The 16224-nt window shown below is 40.5% G+C and overlaps 1 protein-coding gene across 1 annotated transcript; it reads left to right on the top strand.

Annotated features, from left to right (window-relative positions):
• Positions 1-172: 172 nt before the first annotated feature.
• Positions 173-16140, top strand: p4hb (prolyl 4-hydroxylase subunit beta). Its single transcript, XM_022237849.2, has 10 exons — positions 173-404; positions 6227-6424; positions 7671-7942; positions 8453-8557; positions 9750-9875; positions 10817-11017; positions 11600-11720; positions 12972-13150; positions 13692-13778; positions 14436-16140. The coding sequence occupies exons 1-10, from the start codon at positions 260-262 to the stop codon at positions 14499-14501; spliced, it is 1500 nt and encodes a 499-aa protein (XP_022093541.2). The 5' UTR covers positions 173-259; the 3' UTR covers positions 14502-16140.
• Positions 16141-16224: the final 84 nt, after the last annotated feature.

Genomic DNA, 16224 nt, shown 5'->3' with positions numbered 1-16224 from the left:
AGAGAGTGAGAAATTGTTCCATTAATTAAAATGTGTCTATTTTGCCGCGTGGTTGCTTTTACGTGTTAGAAGACGCCGATCAGCCAGTCAATAAAGGACACGACCGGGTCATAGTTCACTTTTAACCAATCACGTATCCACACGGATGGAGGCAGGTCGTATATTACGCATGCCCACATAATGTAGGTCCTCTTTGCCACGTTTGCTAAGCACCGTGTCTGCCTGTCGTCGTCTACTTGGTCTTTAAATCGTGCCTAAAATGAAGGGTTTTGCGGTAATTTTCGCCGTTTTGGCGGCCACTGTTCTTGCTGTAGATGTTGAGATGGATGGGGATGTTGTCGTTCTGACGGACGGGACTTTGGCTGACTATGTTGGCGAAAATGCTTATGTGCTGGTTGAATTTTGTAAGTGGAATCCTGCATGTTATGTTGTATGCGATATCTGCGATATAGCTTGGCCTATATGTTATGCTTTGCTTAGGATAACTGTCAATTTGCCATGTGTACAAATGCCGCCATTAATTAACAGATTAATGCCATCTTCAGCATGTGAAACCGTGATATCATATACCGTGTATACTGGGTCAAGTTGTTGGATTCAATGCGAAAATTATTCAATTGATCCCAAAATGATTGATTATGCCTACCATGAATGATCACTGACATGCATGGCTGCACTTATTCTTAGACTAGATAATAGATGGGAACCAGGTCAACTTGTACCTGGGACAACTTGTTCCCTGGTCAACTCGTACCTCCAAACTCCCGCCCAGGTCAACTCGTACCCACGTCATCTCGTACCCACGTCAACTCATACCTAGGAGGACCACTCGTACCCAGGACAACTTGTACTCCGTACATTAGAGTAGTACAGCAGCCGAACTGCCAAACCAAACCAAAATCGTCGGACATTGCACTTTCGAACTGAACCAAACTGGTCGGTTCGGATGTTTTAATATGGCATGACATTGGTAGCGCATGGAATGCACGCAAGAAAACATAATAAAAAAGCAAAACGAAATATGGATAATAAGTTGTGCTGCCGCGGCACTGGTGCCGCTCCGACGCTTGGCACATGCTATAAAATTACAATGGCCCTGCAACCATCCCCATCACGCGATGGTTGTAAAAAGTATGTGATGAGATTTCACTAATAATCAACTGAGAACACGCAACATACGGTATTTCCGTTGCTCGACAATTCCAGAGTCTCACTACATCCAGTTGTGCTTTTGTATATTCAAACTTAGCATTATGTTTGCCATCTCCACCCTTACGTTCCATATCAGACCAACGATGTCAGAAATGGCCATGCAAGATTTTGATATTTGAGGGGGGCGTTGGAGAATGTTGCATGCTGAGCACTTTCGTGGTTGTGTATAAAATCTGTTGGGAGTCAAGATAGGCCTGATTGTTTAAGTTTTTCCTTACCAAATTTGAAGTTTTTTGTCAGTACGCCTACCAGATTCATGACCGATGATTTTCTACAATAACAGATCTATATTGAGAGGAATATGCAAACATTAATGCGACATTCTTTCCTATATGAGTACTTCATTACATGTGCAAAGCACTCTCTGCACGGAGCCCAAAGGGTATTTCCCCTTTGCCTTACCATCATGCTGCAAAACACTCCGGCCAATGGGACGTCATGCCGACCATGCATGAGTATGTAAATTTATGTCTTTCGGCCTGAGCTTTGCAAAAAATCTGTCCACCTGTCTTAGGGATAAGCAATAACATCTTTGGATAAAGCAATTTTCTTTGTACAAAAGGAACAAAAAATTACACTCTATTGGTGAGTAAATCTTAGCATATACATGTATCTTCCCAAAACATTGGATGCAAATGTGGACCTCAAAAGACTGAAAGTGGATACCATATTCAAGATTCATTTGGATTCATGTTGTAGTCAAGACCTTAAGACTAGTCACAAGATCAGTCACAAGTAACAAGACGAACATTGACAAATGAATACATTTGTTGTAGTTTACTTGTGACTTGAATTCAGACTGGAGATCTTATGTTGATCTTGTGATAGACTTAACTATTAACCCTTCTGTGTAAAGATGCATTCGTGACAGTAGTCCTATCAGTCAAAATCAGTCAAGTGACATGATGTCTATGTGCTGTACAGGGAGAAGTACATGTAGAAGGACTTTTTGACTGTTTGGATAGTGACAGCAAAAGGAGGGTTAAGGGGTCTTAACTAGTGTCACTGGTTGGGAGTGGACAGGTATATGGTAATATGCATCCTTCACCAGAAAGGGCAGGCAGCTACTTGAAATCCCAACCGAAACCCTGCTCAGGGACTCTGTTAAAAAGTTAATTGTGCAAGCATTATCCTCCAGAATCCACTGGGGCATTTTGGAAAATTGGGGATAGAATTGGGATTGGGGGTAGTGAAGCTTAGTTCAATTTCATGTAATAACATACAGGTACATGTTACATGTACAGTTGTACATTTTTGCTTGTGGCTTTGTCCGAGTTGAGGTAGAGTGTTAACAGTTGTATCATTGGTTTCTTGCATAGTGGAGGATTTGGTAGAATCCAGTAAGGCTTGTACATGTAGGGAAAAGCTAATAGAGAGAGGGTTTATGGCATTTTTCTGGTTTGTGGGTCAGTAACTTGGTATGCATTGTTTCAAACATGGACGACTATGCATACAAGTATGTATAATGATTCCTGATTGTTTTGGAAGGAAACGACAGTGCAAGACATTCTAGTGCTGGGAAGTGGTTGGGTATATACTGTACCAACAGATCCATTTGTCACATTTTACAAGTTAGGAGGGCCTGACAGTGTTGGATCCCAGCAGCATTTTTCTTGAAATTTATTTGGAAGCTGGAGACAACCTTGTGAAGAAGCAAACATCTTTATGTTGAAAATTTCAGGTAAATCAATTGCTGAGCAGCTTGTTGTCTACAGATTGTTTCTCTGAAAGTCATTTTAGAGGAAAACATCCTCAGCAAAGTTTGGTAAAAAAAAAGAAGAATGCACGAGAGTAAACTTAACCGTCTTATTACCGTAACCAGCAAAGTTTGTGGAAAGCAAAATCTGAACAAACCACTTTGTAATTTCAAAAAGCCAAGGTCTTTCGGGAACAAAGTACACGTGCGAGTCAGTGTATGGCTAAGCTGATAGGACAGACTATCACGTGCAGGCGTAGCTGTACTCAAATAGTCTTGTTCTGAGCATGTGCCATTGGAATACTGAACTAGTTCATTGTACGCGAATGTACCCTTTTTTTGAAGTGGTGCCAATCAAATGTCAAACGCTTTAAACTGCGCTTCTTTTAATCACTCCCGTGATCAACGGTTCATGAAGCACGTGGCATAAGTCTGTACAGTATGCCACTTGCCCACTTGCAAAGACGATACATGTACCATATGTTGCGCTGAAATTTGAAAACTCTGTGCAATATTTTTGAAATAAAGCTGAAGGAGGCTTAATACAAAATTTGCGCAACACAACCTGCCGTATTTTTTGTAATACATCGTATCGTAGTGCATGGTATGGTCGATTTATTCTTCCAACTATAATGGCTTGAAGTATGAGTATTCTGGTTATGTAACATAAACAGAGGAGTTATTTAAAACTGCAGTGCATTGGAGTAATGTGCCAGTAATCTGCTAAATCTACCGTAATCGAACAGTCTGGAGTTAATCAGTTTAGAATGTTTCAAGCTCGTACGTGTGCTTATAACATCGTTGGAAGCAGTTTCTATGTGAAGCACAGGTACATGTAGCTTTGAGGAACATGCATATAGTGAACACGCAAAATCAGTCAAACCAAATATGGAATTATGAGAACCTTAATTAAGACAGTTGGGGTCCAAAGTTCTTTATAAACCATTTGAACACTTGAACAGAAAGCAGAGTATAGTGCTCAAAGAACGGGCAAATTTCATAGAGCTGCTTAAGCACAAAATTTGCTTGAGTGTGAACAACCTACCTTAAAAAAAAAACAAAGGTTACCAGCTCAAACTGTATCTGATTGTCTTGCTAACCAAAAGACAGCTAAATACGATACAATATGCATCACATGGTGCTTTGGCTGGTTACCTGATTTATCAAGCAAGGTTTTCTCGCGCTTAAGCAAAATGTTGTGCTTAAGCAGCTCTGTGAAATTGGCCCCAGGTCTCAATATGGAATGACCTTATTAGTCACTACACAGAGGAAGAATGCATTTCCTTCTGAGCCACGTGTAATCTTTAGCTGTCGTGTCTTGTGAATAGAGAGCTGTATGGAAGGAAGTGTATACCACATGTATACAGTAAACAAAAATTACAGTGTACATCAGAATTGCAGTTTTTATTTTGGAGTTTTCAAACAAATGTTATCAGTTTTTTTGTCCAATTATCATTTAGGAATTTTCTCCTTTCTCACAGTGTGCCATATGGTCAAGGAGCGGATGATATTATGAAATATACACCGTGTGATCTACAGGTGGTACACGTGGCAATTACTATGAATGTTATCTTACCCCATGAAAAGTCTGTTAATTCAAGCAAAATTAACCCAGAAATTTGTATCAGAATGAAAGAAAAAAAAGGGTTCAGCAAACAATACAAATAATGCTGTCCAGTAGTCCCCTCCTCCCCTCCCCCCCCCCCGATTCACAGACGGCTCTGTGGTGTAAAGCCACGTCAGCTTTAGGGATAATAAGTGTCTTTTATGCGGGTAGGATATCCAGGCTGTTCATTCATAATGAATTGTGTGCCGATACACTGGCACAGTATGCTGGTTATCTGATATTGATAACATCTTCATCTCTAAGGCCGTGCTTGTGTCCATATGTCCTGTTTCTCATAGGGCCTGTGAACCATGACTGACATTGTGTGATTGCGTTATCAGTCTTACCTTGTTTTATGAGTAATTAGACTTTTCAGCGTGAGAGCAGAAGTAATGAATTTTTCAAACCAGGCAAATTAGTCACGGTGGCGTGTTGGAATGATGTCAGTGTTACTCTGAGAAATGAAAATATTTGGAATCGGGTGAAAAAAATGCCTTGAATGCTTTTTTTTTCCAGTGAAATATTCCCGATGAATTGGGATGGATCTCATAATTTCCATACAGCAGCATTTGTTTAACGGCTCTGTTGCAATAGCACTTAATGCCTGTGGCTAATTAGTTGTACCAAGCCTATCGATCATTTCAGCAAAAAGTGATTAAAATTGAGGAAGCAATTGTAAGCACGTGCAAAAGTATGCTTTGTATGTGTAGCTGTGAAATACAACCAATAAAGTTGTCGGCGTAGGCTGATACAGTAGTTATTGTGACAAGAAACAGACACATATTGTTCCCATTTGGCGTTTACTCAGGAAGAGTTTGTCATTACTGGGCAGAAGTGGAATAGAGCAATAGTACATGTACATGTATATTCTTTCTATCAACCTGAAAAGTCCTCAGTCCTCCAAGGGTTAAGCATTGATGACAGAGATACATGTATTTCCAGAAATACTTCCATGAAAAACTTAGTGTGTGTGTTGGGTTTTTTGAGTGGATATTGTGTTTTCATAAAAAAAAGGTTTTCATGGAAGTGTTTCTGAAAATATCTGTATGACCTGTATTTCTGACTAGTTTCAGTGCTACCAGTACATGTATGTAGCCTGCCACAATTATTCTCCTGGCCCAGAAGTGATTGAATTGTAAATCATAAATGGCAATAGATGCAGACATTTCATACAGTGAGTGGGCAGTGCATTCAGAAAGTAGCTCAGGTGCTTGTAATTTACATACAGCGTGGTAAAGTGAAACTGCACAGTTGTTGGAGTTTGCACGTCTGCACACCAGTCTGTTGGCTTGTCAACATGACCTGTATTATGTGAAATATCCCCTCACTTGTTACCTAAACCCAAAAGTTCTAATCATAGTTGATTAAAGTCTGAAAGTCTATGAGTTTTGTGTTGAATATTGTGTGTGTCTGGCCATGTTGAGGCAGTTTCTTGCCTTCAAACATTTGAAGTGTTTATACTGCAGGTCTGGAACACACTGTTTTTTAACTTGGCTTAATGAGATGTCCCTTATTGATTCTGTATTTTGTCACTGGATATATTCCATCAAATATGTTTTTGAATTGAGTTTCTCAGGAACGTTGCAAACCTTGAAATGCCACAGGGAAATTCATTCCAAGAAATAATGGAAGAGTGGGGTGCATCCAGTTTCTAAAAGTTCCAAGCAAGAACACCTATGTAACTTTTTTTGTATTCCTTGTAATACTTCCAGATGCCCCCTGGTGTGGCCACTGCAAAGCACTGGCACCAGAATATGCCAAGGCAGCCACCTCTCTCAAGGAATCCAACCCTGACATCAAGTTGGCCAAGGTGGATGCTACGGAACAGGCCGAAGTAGCCAAAACGTACCAAGTGCGCGGCTATCCCACCATCAAGTTCTTCAAGAATGGCCAGGTCATTGACTACAGCGGTAAGATGCAGGACTCTGAAAGTGTTTTTTAATTACAGCTACGGATATTTCCTTTCATTCTTTGCCACATGCAATGGAAACGTGATTGCTGCCAGGTGTAGGGTCTGAATATTTTGCCTTTGAGCAAACTAGAGTGCCAGACTGGCCATTTTCCAATACTCGACTTGGGCTCTGTCTCAGGCTTCAACTGTTTTTTTTACTTCCTGACTTTGAGATTGTAAGTGCAATAGTAAGTCTGATAGTGCCACAAAACATCAAGTAAGATGCAAAAGAGCAACACATTACAGTATTTCAATTTAATTTAAACGCTTCAGGCCCACAATCGAGGATTGTTTCCTACACGAAGCTCGAGATGGAGACGAAGATGAGTATTGGAAAACGGCCTGTCTAATATGTATATACCACGGCCCATATCAAACTTTGCATGTTGCGTTATTTCAGGGGTAAGCAAAATGATAAAGAGCCGCACAATCCACTGTGAATTCACAAGTGGCAGGTGTGGCTCAGGTTTGCCCAAAGGTCAAGTTATTGTCCCACTCACACTTATGAACACGTAATAGGCAATTCTTTCATGTACGTATACAACACGTGGGATTCTCTTTGAAGCAGGATGCACTGTAGGTGGTGAAGTGTGGAATGACTCCCAAATATTCTTAACCCTCCTTTGGTTTTACAGCACAAATATGCACGAGTGCCCAACAGTCACTCTCGTGCATGTATTTTCTACATGGAACACAAACATGTACAGGTTCAGTGTGTACACAGTAGGTTGCCAGCACAAAATGACACGGGGTCTTTTGTGCAGACCTCTTCACTGCATTTGGTTTACTGCACAATTATGCACATGAAACAGTGAAGCACAGTTTGTTGGGCAGCACAAAAGTGCAATCTGATATTCCTGTGAGGGACTGTTGGTGCAGTACACAACACAACACAGCTGTGCTGCTTTGAGGTGTTCACCAAGTGACCCCAAGAGTGACTTCAGCGTAGGAGGGTTTTAATGCTTAACGTACTTGAGGTGCTTCTTCAGTGCAATTAGGGTTCATCATAATCCTTTGGTCTAGTTTTGATAATATTGAAGTGTGTTGTACCAAGAACGATAATAGTAGAGACACTTTGAAATATTTTGTTCAGTGACTCAGAGACTTTGTTTTGGTCATAAAGGCTTTTTGCTGTAAATTTCCAAAATACAGGTTGATGCTCCCAGAATTTGATAAGCCATATTTTGATTTTTCTCGGGGGGTAGGCGGACGAACCTCAGAAGAGATCATCACGTGGCTCAACAAGAAGACCGGCCCCCCTGCCAAAGCCGTTGAGACAGTGGAGGAGGCAGATAAACTGGAAGCAGACAACGAGGTGGTGGTCTTTGGCTTCTTCAAGGACAAGGAGTCGGACAAGGCCAAGGCATTCCTGGAGGTGGCCTCGGGGATGGATGACGTCATCTTTGGCATCTCGTCTTCAGAGGACGTCTTCAAGAAGTACGAGACGAGTGATAACAGCATCGTCTTGATGAAGAAGGTAGACCTGAAGATCCTCACTTGTGTGTTGCATGCTTTTATCTCATCAGAATTAATGCAGAGAGAATCCTATGTTGATGAGAAAGATGACTAGGCGTGGGGTGTAAACTTCATTATTGTCTGCCATAATAGATCAGGGCTTTTCTTAGGTCACATTCATCATTTTCAGAAATAAGTTTTTTGGGTTTTTTTTCTGTTCAGGCACATTCCACACCGTCTGTGTTAATGTCAGGTCCCTTGAAAACAAGTAATTGCCAGAAAAGTAATCAAAAGTGGAGTAAATATTTTTCTGCATTTGAGAGGCATGCTGCTGCTCTAGCTGCCTGTCAGTTGTGGTCACCTACCGGCTGTTTCAACCTACTCAGTTTTCCTGTTTATTGCTCCTGAGCATCTATCCATTGGTGCTGCCTGTTCACTGTAGCCCCCTCTATAATGTGCCATTGTTTCCATCAGTGATTTGAGATTTAGTTGTGCAACCTACCTTCGATTGTAAACATGTTTTTCCTTTCAGTTTGATAACAAGCGTGATAACTTTGAGGGTGAAATGACTGCAGAAAATATCAAGACATTCGTGTTGAACAACCGTCTGCCCCTTGTCATTGAATTCACCGATGAGGTAAGTTTCCTCCCCTCTTTGTGAATGCAAATCTCCTCATCCCCCAAAATCCATTGTAGTGGTCTGTAGGCTTTTATACGATGTTTTGGAGTATTGTATGGTACCCCACACACACGGCTGTCTGCCTGACAGTGCATCTTTCCTGCAGTGTCTTGTGCCAATACCAGGCAATTCGTCGCCGTTTTCACGGAGAGAAAAAAAGTGCCCCAAATTGTAATCTTTCTTAAATTTCTGTGGTTTTTTTTTTTTAGCAAAATCGTCATGGTTAACTGCTGCCAACAAAGTGGTGTAATCATTTTTTATAAAATCTACTCAAATCAGCCAAATCACGATGATCTCCATGGGAAAAATGCAACTTAATACACATTTACTGTTTTCACGAAGAGAGATAGTAGTCCTCCATAGATATAACGTTACCATGAATGGGCAAAACTGTGGGCAAAATCCAGTTTTTGTTGTCAAGGGAAAGTCAAGTCTTGGGGAAATGATCATTTGCAAAAGAGACCAACTTTAAATGCGATTTTCTGAGAACCTGGATTTCACTCTCCAGATAGATTTCTGTCACTTAATGAAAACAGTGGCAAATTGGACCATCTCAGATAATACAAAGGTACACATGCATGTTAATTACACATCGCATTGCAGATGATGTACACAGTCATGTGGGATATGATCTTTTTAAGTAAATGGTCTGTTGAGAGTACATGAAACGGTTTTATTCCACTGTGCAGGAAAAGAACCAATGAAATCAACTGTAGGTATTAGACATCAGGGAATTTTGATGATTTATTACTCTCGCAACTGTTTCCTCAGTGTGACTTTAATTTGCATTGCAAGGAGGTAAAAAGCCCTGAGCTGGACTGAAAGAGGGTACAGTTTTCTTCACAATGGAGGCTTCTTTGGTCGGAACTGAACTTCGCTGGTTCACGAACGACTAAAAAATGCATATGTGACGGGTGCCCCACCAGCATGGCTCTTTTTTTAGCCGAGGAAAGAGTGGTTCTGCCCAAGGCAGATACTCTTGCAAATTGGATTCTCTTGACAGTCTGTGACATTTTGCCAACCTATTACGGAATACCCAAGCCAGTAGGTTTAATCAGAATTTGGTAGCAGGATATTTTGAGCGTGTTGTGTAGCTTGGCTGGTGTGTGTCTCATGGTTTAATGCTAATATTTCTGCTGTGCCTGGACAGAGTGCGCCCAAAATCTTTGGTGGGGACGTGAAGGTACACAACCTGCTCTTCATGGGCAAGGAGGATGAGAAATTTGCAGAAGTCCACTCAGCTTTTGGTGAAGTTGCCAAGGAGAACAAAGGAGAGGTAATGTCTTTCCATTTTGCCAGGACTTTTTTTTATCATCTCGGGGGTTTCTAAAATCATCGTTTATTTGTTCCAAAAGAGTGTGAAGGTGCTTGATCTCCAAAGCATTCAACAGATCTTTTCTTGATGTCCCCTCTAAGACACATTCTGAAAGCCCGGGATTGTCACCACTTCTCTAAAGATCTATCTCAGATAACTGAAAAATTGGCACGAGACCAGTCTGTAAAATTCCAGCCTGTACATTTCCAATTTCAGGTTATGTACACTTTGTATAATGGAGTTCAAGTCAGATAAATAATTTGTCGATGCACCCTTAAATTTGCAGTGATAGATTACTTACAACTTATTAACTTTACTTTTTTACCAGATTTGCGAGAGCAATACTTATTTATGGATAATTGTTAAATTCATTTCTTTAAGCCTCCTCTGGTTTAACAGCACAAATATGCATTAATGCCCACAGTCACTCTTGTGCATGTATTTTCTGTGTGGAACACAAGTCTGCACAGGTAATTGAATATTAAAATTCGTTCTCACACACACTCACACACTTTCCAAGATTAAAGTCTACCAAAAAATTCATGAGTATAAACAAAGTGAAGAAAACGATGGTTGTAAATACAAAAAAAAATGTAAATTTAGTTAAACAATCCCCAGGGGCCGGGTAGAAATTAGGTAAGCCTGTTGCAACTACGAACGGACCACTTAATCGCGTCCTGAGCAACCTATGGTGATTGGGGATTTTTACACTGGCTAAGACTCTGCTTTAGCTAAAAATTTATTGGTCAAGCTGAATTGGTACATAACGGGACCGTTCTATTTACTATAGGTGTTCCACTTCGAGAGAATACAATAAAAATCAAAGCATAATGCAGTGAACAAGTATGACTGCGACAGAAATGACTCATGCCAGCAATGTCTGATGTATGTTTTCCCCACAGATGCTTTTTGTTCTGATCAACACCGATGTGGAGACAAATGCCCGCATCACAGAATTCTTTGCCATCGCTAAAGACAGCCTTCCCACCATGAGGATTATTGTCCTGTCCGATGACATGAAGAAGTACATGCCAGAATCAACAGACATGACCGTAGAAACTATCAAGAAGTTTGTAGATGACTACAAGGAGGGCAAACTTAAGGTGAGCTGGCATTTCTTGAGGGATTTCTTGGTTGCTTAGGGTTCTCTGTGGGGAAGATACTGAATACCCAAGGATGTAGCTGTTGGAACATGATTAGTGGAAAAACTTCTTATGTTCTGCTGCAGAGTCGTGTAAGAGTTCCATATATGGACGTCACTCATTTTTTCCCGACAGTGTTTTATCAGCCGTCAGAAAGTGATAACATGTCCTAAATTGTCAATTTAGCAGGGACAATACCAAAGCATTTACTTAGAAAATTCTTGGAATTTTCAGAACAATTTCATAGGATTTTTGCACAAGGTGTCAAGTGATATCTGTGTGTGGAACTTTTTCTGCAAGTCTTCTCAACATTTTTAGTCTATTTGTAAAGTCTCAATCTTGTACTAAATATAAGCTCATTTTTTTGTTGTACATTTTTTTCCAGCTTGACATGAGACGTGTCACAGATTTTGAGACAGTTGACCAGTGTTCAATGTTTCTTTGGTTCACGAAAGAATTTTCATTTTTAGCTGTTCAGTTGTATGTAAGTGTAATAAGCAGACAATTTGTTTGACGGGTTTCCTTTTTTTATTTTGTATCCAGCCTCACCTCAAATCGGAGGAAATCCCAGAGGACTGGGACAAGGAGCCAGTCAAGGTCCTCGTCGGCAAAAACTTTGCTGATGTTGTCTACGACAAGACCAAGGACGTATTGGTTGAGTTCTGTAAGTGTGTGCTACTCAGTGGTATTATCTGATTGAAATTTGTCAGTGACACACGAATTAACCCTAACCCCCTAGGTCCTTTTTGCTAGGGACACTCCTCAACCCTCCAGAATCCTTCAATTTGGGGGTTGACAAAATTTGATTCTCCCTCAATCCTCCGAAATTTTCCAAAATTTCTTGAAAATGTTACTTGAGGTGTGCCTACTGCCTCAATCCTTTAAAATCATCCGGCAATTCCTGTCATATTGTTGAGGCAGTGCAAATGGTATTCTTGAGCAGTGCTGTTGATTCAAAAGCTGAATTTATGCATGACTGAGCAAGAACAACACAAGGTCTAACCAACGACCTTCACTCATTGCACATTTGCCATTCATCCTCAATCCTCCAAAATCCTCCAAACCGTCCGAAGGATTTTGGAGGATTGAGGAGGGTTAGGCTTACCCTAAGAATCCCAACCAGCAAAAAAACCCCAAACCAGGCTTTGTTGGAATCTGTTAGGGTGAGCACTGCATTAGTACGTTGACTTGATATATGGAAATGATTCCTGTTGAGGGTGGAGCTCTGTGCCGCAGGGTGCACCTGATGGTGAATCAAGGCCCTGGCTGAAACAGTCTGTACACCTTGCCACCTGCTACACAAATCAGTAGCTACATCATGACACCTGCTACACAAATCAGTAGCTACATCATGACACCTGCTACACAAATCAGTAGCTACATCATGACACCTGCTACACATCTCTAGCTTCACAAGTTGTCATTTCTATAGTTCATCGTAGCACTGGAACACAAAATATAAACTGACTATGTTTTATGCCACAAATAATCCATCTGCATATGTACACTGTTTAGTATGTGGGGTTGAGATTCCCAAGATGAGGAAGGTTCCTAGTAAGTCACCCTAAGGAACAAACTACAGACAAACCAGCACACGCAAACACAGCCTGACAGATTTGCCAGAAAATTTATTACTATTTAGTAGTACTTAATAGTACTTTATGAAAAGATAAACAAGTACAAAAACTTTGTTGGGATATTGCTTATAGGCTGTCTTGGCTGAACAAGGCCACAGTCAGTAGTGTAACACTGTGCATACTTCTTGATGCATGCCGTCAATGGCGGTGTGCTGTATGTGTCGATGCCAGCATACATAATGTGCTATTGAATGAGGTCAAGGTTCACATCGTACAGTGTCGCAGCATCATCCAGTGTCGTCTCAAGACACACTTCATTGCTCTTACCTACCGTACAGATGCACCATGGTGTGGCCATTGCAAGAAGCTGGCCCCTATCTACGATGAACTGGGCAAAAAGTTTGCTGACCGTGAGGACCTCGTTATCGCCAAGATGGACTCCACAGCCAATGAAGTTGAAGGGGTTTCAATTGGCGGCTTCCCCACGTTAAAATTTTTCAGGAAAGAGACCAATGAGGTGAGCGGTATGGGGAATCCCTTCCCCTCCCCCCCTCCCATAAATATCCAGAGTAAAGTCTCTTTGAACGGGGTCATCCAACCCTTGGCTTCTGGAAACCCAATTGTTATTGGGATGTCCTGTACATTTTTTACGGTAAAAAAGATCACAGGGGACACTTCGGACACCTGTCAACCTCATGATAGAAAATTTCAGACCCTCATTAAAGATCAAGGCACGGCATCGATGTAGATTTTCAAGAACATATTGGTCTCAGTGACCCAAAAAAATGAAAAAAGAAATTAATGCAAACAGAAATGAATCCGCGCATCCCAGGCCACATGTACATGAACCTGTACCAGAGCGCACAGTTGTCAGTTTTTACAGTATTTTAGTATGCTTTTAATAATGCCTGGACATTATCATATGCACCATTTATTTGATCTGTTTGCGCCGACATGTTTCCATGACCCTTGTTGTAAAGACCTGGGTTTGTAACCCCCAAAATTGAAATGTTACACTAGGACCATTTGAAGTATTTGGAATTTTTTTGTTTTGGCAGGTGGTTGATTACAATGGGGGTAGAACGCTGGAAGATCTCTCCAAGTTCCTGGAGTCGGGAGGAGTTGATGGTGCAGGCCCAGAGGATGTAAGAAAAACATTTATTCTGAATTCCCTTAAAAAAAAACCTAAGTGCATCAGTCAAATACCTGGTTTAAAATGTCAAAAGGAGACCAAAAAAGACCAAATCAACAATATGAATCTCTCTGATGCCAAATTCTGTCAACGACTGTTCCTGTTAGTTTCATCTGTACCAGTGGAAGGTTGGGTCATGGCCTTAAAATGTTCACACTTCCTTGGACAGACCGTAAACACATTGGTGTATGTCTGAAGTAAAGTTGTTAATAAGGATATTATTACTGTAAATTACAGCATACTAATTAACACCCTGAAGCAAGACCATGCTTCGGGCATTTACTACAATGCTGTGCTGAGGATAATTGGCACTCCTGTGTACCAAACCCTAAGCCTAAACTAACGTCAATACAAAAAAAAAAAAAAACAAGTTGATAGTACAAATGTGTTATCTGTAGGATGACGTGAGATGTAACCCAGGGCACCCAGGGAGAATAGTTCCTTGATAACTGATGGGGCTACCCTGGTAAAATAAAATGAAAATAAATGAATCAAACACCGTTTTCGTTTCCCTCGATGAACGTTAATGGACCTCAAGTGTTTGCAATCAGTACTGCATAAAGTAGCAGTTGTGGTTTATATTTCCCCCCCCCCCACTGCTTTCCCCCAGGATGAAGAGTTTGATGAAGAGGAGGAGGAGGAAGAGGAAGGAGACCAAGCCAAGGACGAGCTGTAGACAGGTCCTTGTACTCTTGTCTCCTCGCAGACGTCCTCGCCATTCTGGCATCATCCAGGCGTCTTCTTCAGATCTACATCATTTCCCGCCGTCAGTCCTTCCCTGGTATTGTGCAGCCTTCGTATGTGGATTGAAAATAATGTGTAGCAAACTTGCAGTAGTCTGTGGTAGGATGTATATTTTTAGCCGTTTGGGTCTTTAAACAAAATATTTTTATTCAGTTGATTTTCCTAAGAAGCTGTTGTAGAGAGAGAGTACTTTTTGTATTTTAATACTGAAGATACAATTTTGCACAAGCGACAAAGCTTACAAGTGCCTTTCATAGGAGAGAAACAAGACCTCCTCTGCTCAGCTTCCTATGAAAGAAAATTTCCGCAGTGTTTAGTTGCCTAGGTAACAGTGATTACACAATACCAGGGACTGAATGGCATTCAAACCTCCGTGATTTCTCGTCTCTTCCAAAAGATTTCATTTGGGTATTTTGGTATGAAGGATCATTTTGTTTGTTTGTTTTTTTTTTTTTGCCCCGGTTTCTTACTGATTGTTCAGAGGTCTTTTAAAAACTGGCTTGCTCCTGTTCTTCATAGTGGTGTTCTAGGAAGCTCTGCATCAATTGTTGTTTTTCTCCGGGCTTTGTAAAACATTTCCGCCGTTGTCGTTAAATCCGATGTTGAATACGGTCACTGCCAAAAACCAGACTGGGATTCGATTGCATCATCCATTGGAACAAGGGTATTATATAAGTCAGAAAAAAATGTGGGGAAAAAAATATCACTATGTGAACGAAAGTTGAGAACCGATATTGCAAGCGAATGCAGTAGCAGTTTGAGTGGTAATGAATTATGTAAGCACTCAGATTTTTCCGTGTGGTCTTTGCCACATCATATTTTGATTGTCTGAATTACATTTTCACGATCATTGAGGATGCTTTCATTGTGAATTTTAATGCTTCCATTTCACAGATTTGCTGTGCAGTTTCTCTCGCTTGCGTACTAGTTGACTGCATAGTTTCTCTGTGAAAGTGAAAGATTGTGTTTGATTATTTTTTAATTGTTACTGTTCTTGTTTGCTTCCCAGAGATGAATCTTTTAGGGCTCAATTTCATGATGTGAGGAGAGCAAGTAGAAATGCCGTTTTCATATTAATAGTTGCAACAAAAACAAGATGAAATGTTTTTTGAACACATCAGTTTGTTTCTGTTTGCTGGGCACTAGTGCTGCATTTTTAGGTAGGATATCCTCACTTCATGTAATTGAGCCCTCAGCAAAATTTAAATTCATTTATTAGAATAAATAAATGTATATTCCTTTTCCCCCAAATAAACGATTTTGGCAGTCTTTTTGTTGTTTTTTTATAAAAGTAAAGGATTTTTGTCCAGTAATTTTGTGAAATAAGTATGTTTTGTTAATCCCAACAAACATAGTGATTAGCATAGACATAATTTATTGCATTTGATACAGACTGGTCAAGCAACATGTTGATGCATTGTTTGTGGATTTTATGTTTAACCGGAACCCTAACAAATTGTTGACATCTTTAACAATAAACAAGGTAAAGTTTGAGAGGGGCAGCGGTTTTTCACTCCAAGGACATAGAAAAAAAGTGAAATTCTGAATAAAAAAGGTGTCCAACAAATCAACCATTGTCTGTCACTGTCTGCTGTTACCGGTTTATTTTCTAAAACCTGTATGTTGTCATATTTTTGAATGTTGTACACCCCCCC

Source organism: Acanthaster planci, linkage group LG07, assembly GCF_054643075.1.
Source record: "Acanthaster planci isolate LZ-2023a linkage group LG07, COTS_SCS, whole genome shotgun sequence".
Taxonomy (NCBI): Eukaryota; Metazoa; Echinodermata; class Asteroidea; order Valvatida; family Acanthasteridae; genus Acanthaster; species Acanthaster planci.
The sequence above is the reverse complement of the archived record's forward strand: the minus strand, read 5'-3'. Positions and strand labels throughout refer to the sequence as shown.

Bases quoted from the DNA above. Each gene is read 5' to 3' on its own strand.
- p4hb (XM_022237849.2), top strand. From the start codon at position 260: ATGAAGGGTTTTGCGGTAATTTTCGCCGTTTTGGCGGCCACTGTTCTT. The intron at 11,721-12,971 runs GTAAGTGTGTGC...CCTACCGTACAG, and splicing joins GGACGTATTGGTTGAGTTCT to ATGCACCATGGTGTGGCCAT. The intron at 13,779-14,435 runs GTAAGAAAAACA...GCTTTCCCCCAG, and splicing joins ATGGTGCAGGCCCAGAGGAT to GATGAAGAGTTTGATGAAGA.